General features: G+C 42.9%; 1 protein-coding gene across 8 annotated transcripts in view; it reads right to left on the reverse strand.

The window, feature by feature from the left end:
* Positions 1 to 393: 393 nt before the first annotated feature.
* mef2cb (myocyte enhancer factor 2cb) overlaps positions 394 to 20,954 on the reverse strand; it is a 70,348-nt gene continuing 49,787 nt past the window's right edge. For 2 of the 8 annotated variants that reach the window (XM_065965205.1, XM_065965209.1), the window contains 8 exons: positions 14,342 to 14,485; positions 11,490 to 11,667; positions 10,470 to 10,517; positions 5,454 to 5,626; positions 4,970 to 4,993; positions 4,010 to 4,139; positions 3,454 to 3,589; positions 394 to 3,207 (listed from right to left, as the gene is read on the reverse strand). In XM_065965205.1, the coding sequence (XP_065821277.1) occupies positions 2,862 to 3,207; positions 3,454 to 3,589; positions 4,010 to 4,139; positions 4,970 to 4,993; positions 5,454 to 5,626; positions 10,470 to 10,517; positions 11,490 to 11,667; positions 14,342 to 14,485 (1,179 nt within the window). In that variant the 3' untranslated portion in view covers positions 394 to 2,861. Of the gene's footprint in view, positions 3,208 to 3,453; positions 3,590 to 4,009; positions 4,140 to 4,969; positions 4,994 to 5,453; positions 5,627 to 10,469; positions 10,518 to 11,489; positions 11,668 to 14,012; positions 14,151 to 14,341; positions 14,486 to 20,954 lie in introns of all 8 variants that reach the window. The other 6 variants (XM_065965214.1, XM_065965222.1, XM_065965219.1 and 3 more) reach the window with 6 other exon arrangements.

Here is a 20,954-nt window from a genome sequence, read left to right on the forward strand (position 1 = left end):
GGTAGAACATGGTTATTACACATGGCTGTACACTTGTATGGTCTCCCCCTTTTGACTGCAAAACATCAGCTGAGGTACTGAGCGTGTCAAGTCTGAGGTACCAACATGAAATCTATATTATAATAATGAACAATAAAGAAAATCTGATCAACAGGTGGTGAAAATAAGGTTTGAAATTTTCCCATACACAAAAAACAAAACAAAACAAAAATATAAAGACAAGTTCTCTGCATGTCTTTGGTTGAAATGATCGTCAGAACTGCAGAACTCTTGTCAATCATCAGGACAGGTTGATATATCATTTCTGTCTTTCTTATGATTGTAATGCATTGCACAAGGGAAGGGAGGGGAGTGAATTGTTGTGGTTTGGCTGAAATTGAAATGTGAAACCAATTGTACATTTGAGCAAATTCTTTTATTGTCTTGTTTCAATGCTTGCAAAAACCATAAATGAATGTGAAAATAAAAGTTGAGTTTACAACACAGAAATGCCACTGGCTTTGGTTTCTCCACACTTTTCGCTGCCTGAAACATCATGTTCATTTTTTTTCTCAACCGTTTTTGTACTGAGTTTTAAAAAAAAAGAGAGAAGAAGAACACCATTATAGAGGCTCTGCCCCTGTTTGACTACACAGACTGTTTACAGTAACAACATAGTGAACCTGCATGAAATATGCACATAGAAATATCATAACACTTAAGTGACAGCAGATACGGGAGTGGGAGGCAGAGAGATATGTGGCTAGTTTCATTGTTTTTAAAAAATAGATAATCAAAACAAGCTATTTATTTATTTCAAATAAACAAATTGTGCTTCTTTCCTACCAGCATGATCAATTCTGTCCCTGTGTGTCTGATGCTGAGCATGTGGTGAAGGACGTGGGTCCTGTTCTGAAGACTGGAACACGAGGTGACGCAAGGACCAAATTAGGTTTAAAAAAATGATCAGGGAGAATTACCCACAATGCAATTGATACCAAAATAATTTTACATGAATGCAGTTTAAGGGAAAATTGTCTAGCTTGGGTTTGTGCTGTTTTGCGAAAATGCTGAACACAGGTTTGAAGATGCAGCAGATCATTGATAATGTCAAGGACTTTCTCATTAGGTAATTGAATCATGATTAAGCTACAGGATGAAATATCCAATGCATACAAATGCATCTGGACTAAGGGTCAGTCATATTTCCTCATCTGTATGACAGACTTGTCCATCATGTGTCAACATTTATTCCGGAGTCGTCCCCTGTTCCAGTCTCCGGACGTCTTCCACTAACAGCTTGTTTTTTTGTTGTCAGCATTCAGGATCGTCTTTCCTCTGCTACAAACCCTGGCGATGTTACCCGGCTGGTTTTTTTTAAGGTTAGACTAAATACAGCCCTGAACGCCACTGTTCAGGGCTCAAATGAAACAAACCAGACAACATGTGCAACTGCACATAGAAACTCCACTAAGAAACCAACAGAAATCATTAGTATATATATTTATATATTAGAAAGCTATACACAAGCATGTTAATTTCACAGATTTTTTTTTTTAAAGATTCTTAATATTACCATTATTATATTTAATTAGAAATACACGTTTAAAAACAAACCTCTACAAAGATAAAACAGTTCAGCAAAGCATTGGATCTCAGTCTGTTTTCATGGCTTAGGACTTCAAAGCCCTGTCGATTCCCCTCTGGGCGAACTATCCATCTCTTATTAGCAAAGCTATCAAAAACACATTCTGGCTTATAGAAACTACAAAAAGCCACAAAAATGCTTTGCATTGTATTCCTTTCATATGAAAATATAAGCAAGTGTATCGTACAATTGTTTTTTTTTCTTCATTTTTGTTTGTTTATTAACACTGAATATTAATACTAGATCCCGAGTTGTTTTGATTACGCTAACATAGCTCTCGGATCAAAGGGTGGTCCTCGCTCGGCTCTGTTCGTTCAGGGGAGCGCTAACTTCATCAAAGGTTCCACACATCTAGCATCGGGGCCGCCTGTTTACCTGTACAATCCTTCAAATGTTGCATAATAGCTTTTTCATTTAGTGAGTAAATAAATCTTGTAATGTCTGGCAACTTTTTGAACCCCCTGCCCCTCCCCCCCCCCCCTCTCAACCCTCTATTTACATAAATACGTTGAACCTGCAACATGACATCATCTAATGTTAACACACATTTTCGCAAGGGAGAACTGCAGAGAATGTTTATAGCAATGAAACTGACACTGTACACATGTATTGTCTGTCCAACTCAAGTGCTAACGTGTTTCCCATCGGACACACACTCTCACTCTCATGTTAATGTTTTTTTTTTTGTCTTTTTTGTCTCTAGTCACTGATATATCGCTGAGGCAAAGTGTAAGTACGTTTTATGAAACGGAGTACCTGACTATTTTTTTGTTTATTTGTTGATATGCATATATGCACACATATACACCCACGTGTAAAGATATATGCATACGTGATTCTTTTTAGCCACACATAATACAATTGATGCATAGTTCCCCGACAAAAATACCCCCAGATCCCGTCCCAACCGACACCCGCCCTCCCAAACCCCCATTACAACACCCCACTGGTTTATATAATGTCAATATGTATAGCACACACACACTCAGCAAACAGAAATTTAAAAAAAAGAAATCAACATATTTTTGAAAAGGGCTGTCCCTTTTCTTTCCTTCAGCGTTAAAGAGATAAAGGAGAGGCGGTGGGGTCAGCGGTGAGTGACTCATGTTATCGAGTGAAAGAAGGAAGAGTAGGGAGTTGACTTGGGGGCATTGTAGCGCTGTGTTGTTGTCGGGGGGGGGGGGGGGGGGGCTCAGGGCAACTTGGGGCACTTGCTGGGGAGAGGACGGAGTTATCATGTGGCCCATCCTTCTGACAGGCGCACCCGTTTGATGGAGGGGCTCTCGCGCTCGTCCATGGCGGGCCTGGCCAGTCCCAGAGGTGAGTGGAACTCGTTCCTGTGCTCGTCGCGGTCGCTGCCCTCGTGGGAGCTGCTACAACTGCTCAGGCTATCGACCGGGGAGCGTCCCGAGTCCTGGCGGGACGAGGGGTTCTGGGGAGGCGGTACGCCACCGTAGCCCCCCGGTGTGTTGCTGCTGCGATCTCTAGGAGGAGAAACAGGTTCGGACTTGATGTGCAGGCTTTGAGCAGAGGGCAGGGACAGATTTGAACCCTGACATAAGTGAGAGCTAGAGCAATTTCTGTTGGAAGGAAAGGAAAGGCAAGGGGTTAAAGAGTTACAGAGCAAGAAACAAAGTGATCTTATAGTCAGTCGCACAACAAGGCATGCACACACTCTTCAAAACAGGGAGATGTCATATTTGTGCTGGACCTTGCAAGTGAAGGTTGAAAACAGAGAAGGACGTCTGGCATCTTGACAAATGAGCTGGTGAAAATTGTATCATGCATTTCACAACAACACCTTAGACTAAGCTGAGCACACTCACCCTAGCTGGCCGAGGGCTGAATGCTGCATGTTCTGAATGTGTTGCTGTTGCCACCCGCTCATCGAGCCGAGGTGAAGGGAGCTGCCGCTGTTGAAGCCGGTGAGGGAGGACAGGTCTGCACTGTTGAGGGAGTACTCTGAGTACAAACACAAAAAAGAAAAGAAAGCACATTACAGGCTTGTTCACAGAAGCTCACGTTTAAGTTACAGAGAGGAGGGCCGCTCTGATAAAATGCTGCTGTGAAGTAACATGGGCATGACCTGTGCTAGTTCCTTGACAAATAGCACCCTCTGCTGTGCGACTGTTAGATTACACTTAAAAATGGGAAGGAGGATTCAAAAGCGAAGCATACACCTGACATGAGCCAAAATGTTTTTTATGATTCATAACAAAAATTAAAACGTGACACTTTTTTTGTACTTTTATTTTGGGTATTGGAAAGAATGCTTGAAAATGTATTTAACTAAAAAAATAGAAATACATATAGAATTCTAAAGATGGAATATTTGTACACAAATACATTTAATGTCGAAATATTACACTCTTCTATACACACCTGTACCATATGAAGTAGAGATGGCTGATGGGTATCCGCCCATGCCTTGTCCTGGCAGAGTGGGAGTTGCTACTGATACCACAGGGGTGGCCAATGACTGAGCAGACTGAGAGTTGTTTATTCTCTGGTTCTGTGTCAGAGGAAGAAGAGACAGAGAGAGAGGAGATGCATGAAAATATGAAATCAACTTCCAGACAGAACAAACAAAAGAAAAACTGCAATAAAAACCAAGAAAACTTTCTTTCATCTCTTTGTTTCGCTCAACAGATGCTGGGAGAATGAATGTGATGCCAACTTCAGGGGGAAATTAATCACTTGACACACGGCACTGCTGAACTCTGCCAACCCTATCATTTACCAGCCTTTTTTTTTTTCCGAGGGCCTGCTGTCGCTATAGTAACAGCATTGGTCTCCACAGCAACACAGGGTGGCGGTGGCAAGGGAGAGGCACTACTGTAGCAGAGGGGAGGCTTCGGAAGGAAATAATGGAGGTTTGATGCTATATGAAAATCCGCTTTTTCCTGGACCTTAATAGTTATAGTCAGACAAATAAAAGCAGCCAGATGTATGTGTGCAGTGCAAGACTCATTATTCCTTTGAGAGGAAAAAGAAGCAAGAAAAGAGAGGAAGCTGAGGGAGAAAAGAGGCCAGGCTGTTGTTCCTATAATGTGCCACTGGATGGCACTATTTACCCTCGCAAAATGTAGTGAGAGGACAGCATTGGCTTGAGCAGAGTCAGCAACAATAAAGGTAAAAATACTCCAGAATCAAGACTACTTTTTTTCTAAAGTTCTGTATCTGTTAAGATCACGAAAGTAATAGGAAAAAAAAAAGAGATTTGAGAATTATCTCAAGACGTGTGTGATTAAAAAAAAGCCAAAATAAAACATTTGAGTTCCAGATTCTAAAGGCCGCTATGGGCAGTTTTAATCTATAAATTTGAGTGGCAATCTGACTTACCAGAAGCAGATCGACATCCTCGGACTGATAGCATTAAAAAGGGGGAGGGTGATAAATTCAAATTAGTGAGTGTAAGTGAGAATAGTGTTGACTAGTGGATCTATAGGGATGGAGCTGCTGTAGGAGTAGGTTAACGGAAAAAACAACTAATTTCAAAGGAGAACTATTGTAAGTGCACTAACTCAACACACCTTATTAGAAAGATATTAAAGAGTAATATTTTGGACAACACACACACAGAGCAGAGGAAACAGATCTGAAAGTACATCAGACTTGGATTAAAATAAATATTTACAATAGTTTATGTTTAAAAAGCTGCCAAAAATGAAAAAAAAAATGTAATTATCTCATCAACCCAAGTCTGATATAAAGAGATGAAGTAGCAGAGTTCTACAAGGAAATAAAAAAAATGGCCCCCACACATAGAGGGGGGTCTACAGTAAGGACAGTGAATGGAAGAGGGAAAGTTCAGGAGATTACTCACAATGGAGGGCATGTTGTTCTTGGCACCAGGGGGGATGAGCACACGTAAGTCAGGTTTGCGGTTGTTCATGCCTAAGTTCATGGGTGGGGGGGATTTAGTCTGCATGTTCTTGTTCATGCCACCTGGAGAGACCAGCAGTCCTGGAGAGTTACGGTGGTTCCCATATCCATTTCCTGAGACAGGTGAGGAAGAAGAGAGAGAAAGGCATACATTATAATGGTTGTTCATTGGTAGATCAAACAAAGGCACAGCTGCATGTTATTAAAACTGTTGAATCTTGTAAATCAGGATTGTGTAGCCTTTTTTTTTTTTTTTTCAGTGAGTCAAGTTGACTTTTAAAAAGTATTTCATGAAAATGTAACACAAAAAGAGGTCATGCTGATCCTGCCTTGAGGATCACCACTGTTTGCTGGGCAGTCGTACGACGCACACTCTTTCGAGCACCTCACCCTCCACCTCTGTCACTGTCAGTTAAGGTTACATGTGCCCGGCAACAGCCAGTGAATCGTATAAAAACATCTAATTATGGGTAGCAGAACCACAGAGAGGGATGGGACCCATCATTTGTCCATCAGAGCTAAACACATGTGCGGATCCTCCAGACAAAGACCCTGCCTTGGGGTTGCCACCAGATCTGCATCCCCCTCTAAGTATGGAGGGCTGACTGCAGCACCCATTTCCTCCTCAAAAACCAGCGGGACCATATCCCAGCAGTAACATCATTAAAAAAAATGGAGTGGAGCATTCTTGCAAGCAACATAGTCTTTGTTTCTAACCCAATCCCGCAGGCTGTTTTTTCCCTTTACTTCTCCTTCCTTCTTCCAAAGGGTAGAACACAGGGCACTGTGTGGACGTTCCCACTTGAAAGACGGGCAGGAATTATACGTTAGACATAAATGAATTTCCTAATCATATACTCCGGGGGAAAATGAGTTGCAGATGTCTTCCTGGGCAATTTCCCTTGCTGATCTTTGTTTAATTTGAGAGCGAGGTTTTTGTTGTTTGGAAATGAAAAGTCTCAAAAGCTCAATTTGAACAATCTGAAGAGTAAACGACCGCTAGCGGTGAGAGAAAATGAGGCCGTCTGACAGAAAAACGAGAAAAACAGTGTGTGTGACTGCTGGTGTGTGTGTTTGTGTGAGCCTCTGATGGCGTGTGTGATGTGTGAGCTTGTAGCAGTTGATGTTAACAAGACAGACTTTGTGCGCTTGTACATGTGCTGCATGCAATTTTATGCATATTTATAAATAAGCCGCTTTTTTTTTTTTCTGTCACACTGAGTGTACATAAGCATAGTATGACTTCACAAGACAAAATGTATGACTGCTTATGCGTATGGATGCACGTGTGTGTTTTGTATTGGACCCTCTTAGTTCCAGTGTCAATCTCACATTAGCAAAAAGAGGCAGCTGCCTCTTCAGTTTTCCCGCTTTCTCATTCTCGTGCTCGGCCCTTTGTGAGATTGAGTGGGTGCATGTGGAGATAGATGAATGAGACTTCACACACTCATAAAACACACACACAAACTGCATGCACACACAGTTTAGTAAATAACCCAGCAGGAAGTACATCAGTGTTTCTGTACAGATGAATAAAAAAAGAGACGGAGCTCTGCAGAGGCTTTAATATACACTTTGGTCAAGATGACACGGACTTCATCTCGGGGACGGTTAATCAGACATCTGTGTATTGCCGCCCTGTGGAGATGGCTGCCATCCAGTCAATTATCTGCTAGATGAGTATGATCATGAGTGGCAGAGGCCAGTCCTTAAGCACTTCAAAAGAAAAATCATTAGCTAATTAAGCTAATGAAGCAGGAGCTGGGACTCAAATCTTCCTATTCTGCAGCCTGTGAGGACAGTGGCATTCAATATCGACATCCTTTTCATCAGCTGAAGAATTGATATCAAGAAGTTATTTTCCACTCTCCTCCTCCTCCTCCTCCTCTAAAGCGTTTCTGCTGCATGGTCGAGCTAGCGTCAACCGTTTAGAGGAAGTATCAAAATTAAACACAGCCCAGCCTGGAGTTTGCTTTGCTACAGTACAAAAGTCACAGATAGAGAACGACATCTGATCTGAGATTCAGATAAAACAGCTCTTTGCTATTTGGAGTGTATGGAGACAGCTGAAGTCAACGCTGAAGGACCGCAATCTGCCTCTATAGATGCCATGGTTACAACTTCTTCGCTCTTCGTGATGCCTGTGTTTGAGAAGGCCCCCCTTAAGTGTTTGTCTCTTTCTCTCTCTCACACACGCACAGGCACACACACGCACACAAAAAGGAGAGGTGTGGTTACACTCGTGTACATTTTACTGTTACTGAACAAATTTCTGTGGTCTAACAGGCGCACTCCGTTCTATTCCCCATACACACACACTCTTCCGTTGCGGTTTGGCCAAATGTGTATTCAACCCTGAATTCTCCAACTGAACTAAGATGTTACCCTATGCTTACAGCTTGTACAGTTGGTGTGAGGTGCTTCCAAAGATTGAGACACACATTGTTTGATCTGCTGTTGTCAGTTGCTCTTAAACTCGATGATGTCTTTAAGTTGTTCAGTGTGTGTTTCTCATTTCATGGATTAATTGGTGGATAATCAAAGTGTGAGGTGAGTTTCTCGTTAGTCCTCGCAGAGTGTTGATCGGAGTGTACGTGACAGCTACATAATTGCACAAATGGAGGTGGGAGGTTTTTTTACACTCTGCGGCCTTTGTCTGAAGCTCCCTTCATCAACTCTCTTTCACACTGTCTGTATCCCTCCTCACCTTTCACTCTCTCCTACCAAGCAGAGGAGTTAACAGATTATACACATACTATGAATGAGCAAAAATACACAAGTACATGCACAGTTTACACAATTATTTCTATAGAAGAGAAAAGAGGATTCAAGCTTCAGTAACATTCCCTTTTTGCACTGGACTAGAATTAATTTCAGACCACGTTTTATAAAGATTTTAACCCATGTCTGGGTTTCATGTTATGTAGCCTATATGTGCAGGATTAACAAAAAAAAATCTATCTTCAAATTAACAGGCTAAATTTTAAGAACGATATCTAGATGTCATTAAAACAAGGTGAATCTTAATCCAAAATCTGCAAGAAATAAACACACTCAGGTTTTTTCCACATGGTAAGTTGAGGTTGAAATACAAGTATTTAAAGTCATGAAAGACCAGTTGCCAGGCAACAAACAACAAACCTCAAATCTCGCAGGGTGTTAAACTTTTTAATTTGCCATTTTCTGTCTCCCCTTGTGAAGTTTGAGTTGGAATAATGTCATAATGTCTATCAGCGTATTGTGACAGACATGGAAACAATGACCTCATAGAACCATAAATTAACCTATTACAATTACACTCAAAATGTTTCTAAATATCACTGATACCTTAATTATTGTTAAACTGGAATGAGAAAAAAAATAATCTTTTGTGGTTTTAGTATCAATAGAAACTATTGCTGAGATGTTGATTCTTTTACAAGTTGAAAAAATACGACAGATTTACTCATTTCTACAATCCATCCAAACTACTGGAGAACCACAGGTAGAGTTATTCCTACAGTGGAACCATGACATCTGACGCCAAAAGAAGATGATGTGTTTTTGTGCATGTTTTTTCCATACACACATACAACATTTGTATCCACAGACACACAGAGAACACCCCCCACCCCCACCCCCCATCAATCAGGCCAGGCCAAGAAAAAAACACTCATACTCAGGCCAGACAGTTACTCGTACAATCATCTTATCAAACTCCACGGTAAAGAGAAGAGGAACAATAAACTGGTCTTTGTGGTGCCACCTCACCCTGACTCACTTAAAGGAACATCATTAAAGTGGCTGACCAAGTTCAGAGAACACTTCCATCTGTGTTCCCCTGCTTCGTCTCCTTTGCACACATGCTTCCACCATCAGTGGATATTCATCACTGTGCCCCCACCCCCTGACACCCCCCCCCCCGATGAGATTTAAGAGTGCTTTGAATGGAATCTTTTTGCTCTCACATGACTCTTTCTCTCTACATCGTGTTTTTCGCCGCTGCTGAGCGACACACAGCTCGCACAGAGCGCCTCTGTTCCTCAAGTGTGGTGACACAAAGGCTACATTTGAAGCACGCTCTGCAGCACGCCGTCGACAGAACACACGCCACAACAAACGGTCCTGTTGTGTGTGTGATGAGTGACCAGACAGAGAAACCAGGCATTGACCCCATGTGATAGAGCCCTTGAGGCCAGACGAGGCTGCCCAGCTGTGCCCCCATTGGCCCCCTACTTTCTTTCTTTTTCCATTATGCACTGTATGCTGTGGCAGTAAAATGTAACCCTTTAAATAAGAGTCCATGCCATAAACTCGGGCCTGACACATCCTCAGGGACAATTCCACAGAAACACAGAAGCTAACACATAAGATTCCTTACACATGTAGTTCAGACAAGGGTTACTCTGCTCTCCACAGGATCATTACGGCATGGTGAGCCACTCCAAACATTGGATTAATTTGATTGAAGACATATGATAGCAGTTAACTGTGCAGAGAGTTTGTATAGCAAAACAAGCTGGTCCAACTTGGAGCTATGGGTGATGTCAATTTGAATTCAAAACCCAAAGAAGACTGAGAAATAAAGATTTGGCTCATTACAAAGAGAAAATGTAACCTTAAATTTCCACTGACAGCCTGTCAGTCAGTCTGCAGCTTCAGTATAAAGGGTGATTATGTTCCGTTTCCCCCCACTTGTTCTGGCGTTTTATAGCTGAACGCAGGCAGGATGTGTCACAGCCTCAGTGCTGCGCAAACATTCCCAGATGAACTCCACGACCACTAACATCAACACATCATGGACAAAATCTCCACTTGGGTTTGGGTTACTATTAGTCATGCATTTTACAGCCCCGAGTGGGTGAGTGGGTGTCATTTATGTCTATGTGTGTGTGTGAGAGGGTGTTTGTATGTGTGTTAGCAGACAACTGCGTGTAAGTACTGGGTTGACACTGCGCGAGAGGAGAGCATTTCTTACCAGCACTGGTGCCTGCGCCAGTGGTGAGGTCAGCACCCATGAGGCCACCTGAAAGATGAAAGAGAGAGGAGAGTGAAAGAGTGAAAACCATTAGAGGATAGACACCCACGTTACATCCACTCTGCCTCCTGTCTCTTACCTCACTGGCCTTTTTAGAAGCTAACTCAATTTAATCACAATCTACTGTGTATGTGTTGTATGTATTGTGTACCGATACCAGAAGTAATACTGCTTCCCACTCAAACCTTTACACTTTGAAAAACTGGACACATAAAGCGGCCGTCCAAGAAAAATGACACATTATTATTTTCAAGCCATGCGAGGTGGAGGAGTGGAAGGGTCTGTGCGGTTCGGTGTGGATGCTGCGAGCGCCAAAGCTCATATTTAGTTTGTGCTGGCGCTCACAGCATTCAGTTGTAATGACAGGGTGAGCGTGTGGGCAGCAGCCTTTAGACCAGAGGGACAGAAAAAGGACTTTGGACAACAATAACAAACCAACAGGCCTAATTTGCTTATGTCACCAGCACCTCAATGCCTATACATAGAGGCCAGACGTCCCATGTGTAGTCCCTCGCATTAAATCAACCAGAATGTGGGCTACAGCCTTAATACGACATTAAATCATCCACTTGCTTTGTGCACTTCAGAGAGATGGTTTCAGATTAATCTACTGACTTTAGAAGGAATACTGCGGTTAGCTGTCATAAAAATAATTTGGTGAATTTCATGTGTGTGTCTATTTTTATTTTTGCCAATGCTATAACGGGATTCTGAGTCTTTCTCATTCATTTCTAAATTACTTTTATCTCTGGCATTTGTTTTCTCATGTTTTACTTTTTGATAATTTTATGCTGACATTTCTGACTTCCATCATTTATAAAATCTTAAAATATTTTATCTAATGTCCATTTAGTCTAGTCATTAGCTGAACTTAGAAGGAGACACTCTGAGAGATAGGAAAGATGGACAGATGGGATAAAAGCATGTGCATGAGGGCATGTGAGGCTCCACCTGCGTTACCTGCACTGGGGGGTCTGTGAGTCACTCCGGGAGACATGCTGTTTCTCTGTAGGCCGTGGTGCGCCAGTGGCAACAGGTTGTGGTTGCCTAGGGAACCGCCGGGATGGCTGTAGATGAGATTGTTCTGGTTGCTGACAGGAATGGACACGGGCATGTCGTAGTTGGATTGGGGCACGGCCTGCAGAGAAAGAGAGGGGGGAGACACAGATATACGTTTGATTAGACAAAGGAGTCCACGGAACTTGAGTAGAGAAATGGACGCCAAAACAGAAAGAAATCTGTCAGAAAAAAACTCCAAGGAAGTAAAACAAATAAAAAATCTAGACGATCTCCAGTGTTACTCTAGATTTAGTCATAACAGAGAAGACTAAAAGGCAGAGACAGACAATATAGATACATTGACAACAAACACGTCTTGCAGAGAAGGATAGAAAGAGAACTAACAAACTAACAAAGCAAGACAGTATGGATGATGAAAGGGAGCACTCCATACAAAGGAAAGGGAAAGCTGCGAAAAAAACTCATCTCAGGGTGATAAACGTGTTGGCAAAACTTTGGCATTCCAACTTGATCTAGTATAAGTTGGTTGCTTAAAATGATTCTGTAAGGACTCCATTTTTATCTCTGAAATGTCAGGATTTGTGTCATTGTGCAGCAGAGGGTTGACCTGATGTGGTCACTGCATTTAAATTCCCTGAGCTGCATTCCTGGTTGACTACATTGAAGAAATAAGCAGCCTATGGTTTACTGGAAGCCAACAGCATCCCGCTGTTGTTAACAAGCAATAGATAATTCAGTCTGTCTTCACTTGCTAAAAAAAAGGAGATCCCTCAGACTTTTTTCAAAAGTTGCTTCAAGACTGGAGAGCTAAACGCAATAAGGAATCCTTTTTTGGAGCTAGTCTATAATGTGTTTTTAAGCAGTAGACTCCCATTAGTCAGCAATCTCACCAGGAACACGTGAAGAGGTTAGCCTGCAGGCCCCAGGCGTCTAGTTCTGTCATGTTTATTGTGTCACTTGGCTGATGGGCTTAACCTTGGGAGTGCCCTGGAAGTGGTTGATCCTGCATGTTAGCTTAAGGAAGTAGAAAATAGGGCCCTAAATTACTGCCATGTGTCCCAGGGACTGCACAAGAGAGATCATCAGCCCTGGTGTACGTGGATGTGGTATATGTTTCTTAACAGTTTTACGTCTTTTTTTCCATCTTCTCCCCTTTGTTAATGTCCTTATTGCAGGCCAAATATTATTTTAAAGTACAATGACTGTTACTTATACCATATTTCATTGAAGGGCTTTTGCACATTTTGCTTTTACTGCAACTTTACACAGGAGTGGGCTAGCCAAAAACGATGGATGCTTTCTTTTTCAACCAGTGAGGGGCTGTCTATGGTTTTCCCTTTTTCTGCAATTTCTTCATCTCAGATTCCTTGTTGGGAGTCTTTGTACCTCATGACCTCTCTGTGCAGTTTTTTTCTAATAGTGGGGGAGGTATCTGTGTGCGTTTGTTTTGCGTGTACGTTCACTCAATTACTGGGTGTGAGGGCCCCGTCTGTGAGCTGTCCTTTAACTGGTGCCATCCTTCCTGTTTTCACTCATCTTCCTCCTCTGCCTCTCCCCACACACAGTCCCCTGCAATCCAGAGGCCCAGTGCTGGCAGCCACCCTGACCACACACTGAACTGCCACTTGTTGTGTGCATACCCCCTTACCCCAACCCCCCCAGCTACAATCCCAAACTCACTCCACCCCAGCTCACAAACCCTTGCCTTGCTTCTAACCACATCTCCCCTCTTTGCTCCACACGGCTTAGACACCACTGTTCTTCTCTGAATTATCTACCATGGAATTATCTTTTTCTAAAGAGCACTAACCACTCTAATATGGTGCTTTCTGAATAAAGGGCAGGCTTAGATTACATAGAAAGCTGCCTCTCTTTTGTGGTTTCTGGGTACTTCTGTGAAATTAACACTGAAATGTAAAAATCTATCATTTTGCATATCTAAAAATATTTATGTTCATTAAAAAAGATGCTGCTTTAATGACGCTTAAGCAAGTAAGTTAACTTGGGTATAGTATTTAAGTTTTTTTTTTTTTCAAATGTCTTCTATACTGTTTCATCACCACATGGTCTGTCCTTCTTGTTGCGGGCACATGAGCTCTGTGTTTTTCTGCAGGAAAAAGGAAAAGCACATGCAGACCGCAGCTCCCTCGAGAGCCAGAGAAAGGCATTATGGGTAACGGGTTCAAGGAGAGAACCTGGTAAGGTTAAAAATTTGTCAAGAGAGAAAGTCTGCAATTACTGTAGATATACAGTTCTGTTAAATTAGAGGACCATTCCTCAGCTGTAATCAGGTCAAATCAAAGGAGTTTAAGCAACAATATAATTTTGCTCTTGTTTTACTTTCACTCTCTTTTTGTGTATTTAGTCTACAGGCAAACACTAGTGGTTAGCTGGGTTAGCTCAACAGTTACAGGCCAGTCAGCGTGTTGTTAGCCTGTAGCACAGTGTCAACCCAGTACTTACAGGTATCTTATGGGTTTTAATCATGTGATCAAACTCCTCATTAATCTGTTTGTATTTCTCCTCAGTGCGTGGGGTAAGGATGAGAGCAGACTCGAGCTCCGGGCTCTCGCTGCCTTTGTTCTCCTTCTTGTTCAACGCCTGCCAGGTCCCCACAACCACAGAGACGGACGAATGGAGACACAGACGAAGGGACGGAGAGACGGGCGGGTGGTAGGAACAGATGACGGAAAAACAAGGAGACAAGGACGAAGTGACAGGGAGAAAAAAAAAGGGGAAAGAGAGGAAAGAAAGGTAAGAGGAAGGCTCGGGGAATAATGAGAGGTACTTACACACAGTCTCTGTCTGCTGATCATCAGATCAATGTCCTCGTTTATTTTCCTGTACTTGTCCTCGGACTCGGGGCTGTGGCCTACCGAGTCATCTGCGTCGGGGTCTGGGCTGTCACAGCCGTTTAGGCCCTTCTTTCTCAACGTCTGCAAACAGAGCAGTTACACAAACAATTGAAGGGCTTTCGGGATGTTAACTAGGTGAAAGGACAGATGTTGATGACTGTGAGGAGACACTTTTTTTTCAGAAAAAATCCTGCAAATGACAAGTCCAATTAGACAGCGTTTGGAAAGCCATTTAGAGATGACTTCACAAAAGACTATCACCATTTTATTTGGAGATTTTCAGTACTTTCGCTATTTATTGTTATGTCTGAGGAATCGTTTCTGCAAGAGTTCTTGAACTTTCCAATGAATCATTTTGGCAGGCTCCATTCTGACCTCCTTCAACTCGGGGTGAAACAAGGATACACTGACGTCTTCCTGAACAAGTACACATATACATATAAACATTCAAGATGGCACAGAGGATCTGATCGCATCCAATAATGAGACATAACAAATGATCAAACTCTTGACCAGATGACAAATCCTGGGACCTTGAAACCTCATAATTAGGCAGGAAGGGGAAAAAGTCATAAAAGTAAAACATATTCCACAACTATAATCATTTGTTGGTCATAAGATCGAGCTTAAACACAGGGGAGGAGTTCATGACTGTGGTGTATCTGCTATTTAAATGTGGCAGTTTCTGTTTTGGCCACCTGATGGCCACCTGCCCCCGTAAGAGTGGCCAGAAAACAGCAGACTCTCCACTCGCTCTCCACTCCCTCTGAGCGGCAGAGACACACAAAGAGAGCTGCCCGTGTCCTTCCTTAGATATTGTTGACAACCATAACAACAGGGATAAGTTTCAGAGCACATTACTGTGTGTGATAGCACACGGGTATGTTTGCTTGAGCAAGCAGGCACGTAGCGCGAGGTGCTGTGTTCGTTTGCCTCGGAAAGTGAGAGACAAAGACAGAGCCGGAGAGAAGAAAAGTACAGTAGCTGACAGTTAGAGATCTCATCAAAGCCCTCCCCACAACACCCAGCCGCCCCCCCCACTCCCCCCTCCTTCCCTCTCTCTCCTCCTGGCTTTAATAAAGGGAGATTAGTCTACAGGAGGAATATCACGGGCCTGCTCCTGTCTGTGCAGTCGTCGCTTCACACTGCGCTCTCCTACTTTCATCTGAAGCTCCATATCAGACAGACGTAATTAAATTTACTTTAGTACAGCCTGTATTTGATGCTGATCAAGTGTGTGTCTCTCTTTTCTCTGCCTCTCTCTTGCTGCGTCTCCGAATATGTTGTAGTGTGTGTGTGTGTGTGTGTGTGTGTGTGTGTGTGTGTATCTGCTGGTGTGAGTGTCTGTGTGTGGGAGGGGAAAGAGGGGAATGAATCTGTGTTTGTGTGTGCATGTGTGGGTGTGTATGAGTGGGTGTTAGCGTCAAGAAAAAAAAAAGAGAGAGAGAGAGACCGAGCAGGAGAAAAGGAGGAAGATAGATGCTAAGATAAGTTAATCTCAGTGAACTTCTTCCTCTCATTTTTGTTTTTTTTCTCCGTCAGTACTCGCTCACGGAAGCTAGCTCCTCCATCACAACCAGCAGCAGGAGTGACAGGGAGCGATCTGCCTGCTTAGAAAACAAATAACAATCCAGTCATCTCTCATGTCAGCACAACAAAGGGCTGTTTTGAGTGTGGTTTTAGTGAACTTAGAGGGCTCCTTTTGTGTGTGTGATAACTGTTTGATTCCTGAGGCGTCTCGTGGCGAGGCAGCTACTGTAAGCGTGTCAACATTCACTGGCTCTCCTCCTCTTTCTCGCTGAATCCTCACTTGGCCTCCCAGAGTGGAAATCTGGAATTCTGAATTTGAAAGCTTCTCTCACATCTTTGACAGTCTTCAGGAAATCACACCAAACAAATCAACAGCAGCGATGCAGGAGATCTGACTTCTAACAGACCTGCAGTGAATCAGGCACTCTTGCTCGATCTGAGGTGGATGAGTCAAGAGAACAAAGGGGTTGCAGAGGTTTAGCATGCTGTCTTTTTTTGGCAAAGGCGTGAGATGTAAAAAAACTTTTTTCTGCTGTTTCTTTTGTGGAGTTTCATTCCGGCCTTGGCGATGCATCATATCGAGCTGACAAGCGCTGAACTGCTGGCCTTTTTCTGTTCACAGGAGAATGCATGCAAGAAAAAACAAGTTTTCTTCCTACTTTGCACGTATTTCTACCACCTACCGCAAGCAGCTCACTCACTTCCATTCTGGGAAATGGAGAGCAAGGGCTGGGGTAAAGGTGAGACCCATATGGGGTAACTAAGCTGGTGGTCCTGCAGGGGGGGTTGGGCTGTGGTTGCATCGGGTGTTGATAAAGTTCAGGGAGCCTGGGTGTTACATGACTTCGAAGCATGTGGCCCAGGCTTAGCGTCCCAACAGGGCTCAGCACATCTAGGGCGCGGTACAAGGGCGGTATGCTGCTCATCCCAGTTATGCCCACCTGTTTACAGACTTCACACCTGTTGCCAAAGGCTGACACACAACCCAACAACCAATCAGAGCCCTTGGAGCACTTATACAGCCATAGAAGGACCTCTGTGTCCTACCATTCTACGCCCCCCAGATCTCATCATCCTTTAAATGTCCCCCTTCTCTAATAGCCCATTGCTTCATCTGTGCCCTGAATATGTATTTCTGTTCCGCCTGCTGCTCCAAACAAGGCTTTACGGCTGTTACTTAGTGACATCAACACTATACAAGACACATGAGAGATGTATACATTTCAGATTTGACTGAAAGAATAGTGATCATGAAGGAGGAACGGCAACAGTTTTTATAATTTGAAGGAAAGAGAAGTTTGAGTAAGAAGAGCTGCCATGGAAATAGAGTCTTTGGGGAATATGATAATATTCTCAGGATTAAACAGAAACTTTGGTGCGGCTCACTAGTGCAATGAATTTTATGCACATAACATCTGCCCAAATTATTATTCCTATATTAAAATTCAATTCAATTTATCAAGTTTCTCGGGTCTTCAGATACTGTAAAGAAATGCTCATTATTTTGCTCTCTCACTATGGCTGCTGGCATGGAGCATCATTTAAGTTTAAAGCCATTTTATTGTACTTAAAAATGTGTCATTTTTATTATACATTTTTAATGATTTTTGTAGCGTTTTTGAAATATTTTAGAATACGCACCAAACAAAGACTGCAGTTTAACACAAGTGAAAAAAAACGAAATGTGGACATACTGCGAAGCGAGAAAACCAGGAACTCTCAGGAGGGAACAATTAATGGAGAAATAGAGTGGAGGACGAGAACAGCGCTAAAGCTACAAACTACAACAATGTGAACAGTTGACTTTACAAGCTGCAGGAAATGTGAGAGGGACGAAGGAGAAAAAGTATCAGATACAGAGAGGAAAGGCTCCAATAAACGCTGTGTATGCTAGCGTGGCTCTGTGTCTTTCTCTGTGGCCCCTTTGGAGGCTTGCTCCTAATTAAACTCCTTCTTCATGATGCTCCCTCATGACTCGACTTGTCACAGGGCCTGTATGAAGCAGGCGCAGCATAGACACGGCGTCCTACATACTTAGACACCCGTCTCATCGGTACCCTTCAGCTCTTCACCCTCAGATAGGCTGGCCTAGACTAGGACGAAATAACCTGGGTAAGATGACTGTTAAAGGAATGTTGAGTGAGGTCGACCTGGGCTATAAACTGATTCACTTTGGCTTCATGTTAGTACATTCTGTCAAAGATATACATTTTCTGATGTTCTTATTGTTGGAAAAAAAAGAAAGTCTAAGCTTTTCTTCGTTCATAGTTGGGGTATCAGTGTTAACTTTATGTAGCTGTTGTGAAAAAAACAGTGGAGGGTAGTTGGGTGTGAATTCTGAGTGGCCCCAGGGGGTCTACGAGAGACAGCTGACGCCTGCCCAGAGCTCCTGCCATACCAGGATCCGTCTGCTCGGCATTCTGCCACCCTGCTCACCCTCTCTACCCCTCTATCTGTCTTCATGCCCCCATCCCTCCATCTCAGTCTGCTGCTAGGTCTGTCTCCGTCTCCATACCTCTTCCCCACATTTTCTGCAATAATCCCACGTCTCGACAGAAGCCGAGTCCACACATTGTTGGCGTGACGGGTACGTCTTTATTTTTCATAGACTCTGACCAGTCTTCATGGCCAACCATTCCCTACTGCAGCTATTTTGGCACTGGCTAAAGGCTACGACACATTCAATATTGTGTTTATGGCCATTGGCGACAGCCAGGCCAGTAAATGTTTCTCAATGTCTTCAACCCAATGGCTAACAGCGACAGAGCAAAACCTCTTCTACAAAAACAGCCAGTTTATAAAGGGCCTTTTATATCTTTGCCAACACTGCACGGTCTTCAGAATACACAAACTATTGTAAGCAAAACCAAGACTTATGAAAGAAGATAGTATAGTACCACAGAACAAAAGTGCTACCCAATAAATGCAGCCGTTTATGGTTTCTAGTTTTTTCCAACAGTGGATGGAAAACAATTTGCTGACAGAAGAGCACAATATCAAAACATTTGTAACTGTGACACTTTAGGTTCATCATGCTTGCTGTGCTATTAAAATAAAATATATTCTCACTGGATTTAACAGCTTTTTCTCGCAAGGTTCAAGCTTCTTTATTGCCTCAACAACAAGTACAAGGAGATTACAATTAATTTACCTACATCCGCAAGCAGGTCCTTGGTCTACGTTGGCACAATGTATGTTAATATGATAGATTCAATCTATCAGATATACTGTTTGAGACACAACAAGACGCAAATTGTGCAGACCTGCCGTCAGAATGTGTGGAAAACTGTGTAGACTGAGTGTGACCATAACGTGCACATGACAGACTTTTCAGGAACCGATTTAGGACCCAAAGTGAATTAGAACTGAATTTAAAAGGTTTTCCATATCTTCTTTTTTCTTTTTTTGCTTGTCTTTACACTAACATACAAACCATTCAGAAGATCATGGCTGTTTCAGGGGAAAGTGAATCAAAGTGCTCCATTGCTTTTATCTTCTAATTGACTGACTCTTCAATAGGTGTGAGGCAGGGAGGATAAATCACAAAATATCTAGGTGGTCGTGAAGTGAACCCGATGTGGATTAAGGATGTCAGCTTTGCTCAATAAGCACACTGCGAGTGGCCAATGCTGGCAACATGAGTGGGGCAATAGTATGTTTGAGATGTGCTCTCCTTCTCCTCATTTCTACTCTCTTTATGCCTGTCTGGCTCTCTCATATTTGCTCTCGTTTTTGTCTCTCCCCCCTCACTCTCTCCGTCTCTCTCGCTCACTCTTTCTTTCTCTCTGCTTTTCCGAGTGGAGGGAACATCAGAGGGATCAGGCTGGCTTAGCTTATTGGAAGCAGATGGCAGACCAAAGGCAAGAAGGCCACAGTTTCATGAAGCGTGGTTTGAACATGCCAGGACCATGTCGAGGGGCATGCCCATGGAAGAGGGCTGCATGGTGCGTGTTTGAGTGTGTGTCTGTGTTTGTAGGTTACCAATCTAAAGAAATGGGACCCCAAATCACTCATCATCTGTGCGTCCCCGTGCACTGGTTGAAAACGATTGCATCAATGACTTTTCAATGATTTGGTTGGCTTTGAAGCCCCTCACTCATGGTGCCCCGCTGCACTATAATCAGGAATCAAAGGCTTGCATCTGGGATCCATCATCCCTGGGCAAAGTGGTCGTGTGTTCAGTAATAACGCCGGCTAAATTTGTAATTACTAGCTGTCTAAGGATTACTAGATTTATTTAAGATTAAAAGCGGAAGGGAAAGTTGGGAAAAAAAAAATACAGAAAAGTGTTTAGAGAAAGCAGAGGGACAAAAGCAAGACACAAAGGGTGTCATGTGCGACAAGGTTCCCCCAGATTTCTGCAAACATTGTGATAATGCATGTGCTAAAATCACCATTAAGAAGAGCAGGCTGCAGACGAGAGCCCACAGACCGACAGTGTTAGCTAGCCAGGACGCAGCACAATACCAGATGGTGCAGTGTTTCCCATATGGAATAGACAAACACTAAGCACATGTCAGAATCCAACACTGTTTGCTACAGCAGTATCCCGGCCCCGGGAACAAAGTGGTCATTCAGACTAGTCACTACACTGTATAATTACCCAGATAGACATTATGAGACACAATGCCAGCTCAGTGAAACTGAATAAAGAGGGCACTTCTGTCTACACCCTCAACCTTCCCATCTTTCATCCTGTCTACACTCTGGTTGCATAATATGGCTCTATTCAAATAAAAGGAATAAGAATGTGTCTATATGTGTGTCTGATTTAACCTACGAAACAATTCGACAAGGATAACTAATGTGTGGAAAATATTCTTATACTGTACTTGCTTTCTACACTGTTAAACCATGAGAGCAGTACATTCAATGTCACACATGTCTGAATTTTGAAATTCTCAATAAAGCCCTTTGTTATTATCTGATCGTTAACTTGAGCAGATAGAACAAAATATCTCCACTTCTCTTAGGATGGCAAAACTTCAAGTCCTTCTCCAACCATCCTCTATTCCTTCTC

This window comes from Labrus bergylta, chromosome 2, assembly GCF_963930695.1.
Source record: "Labrus bergylta chromosome 2, fLabBer1.1, whole genome shotgun sequence".
Lineage (NCBI taxonomy): Eukaryota > Metazoa > Chordata > Actinopteri > Labriformes > Labridae > Labrus > Labrus bergylta.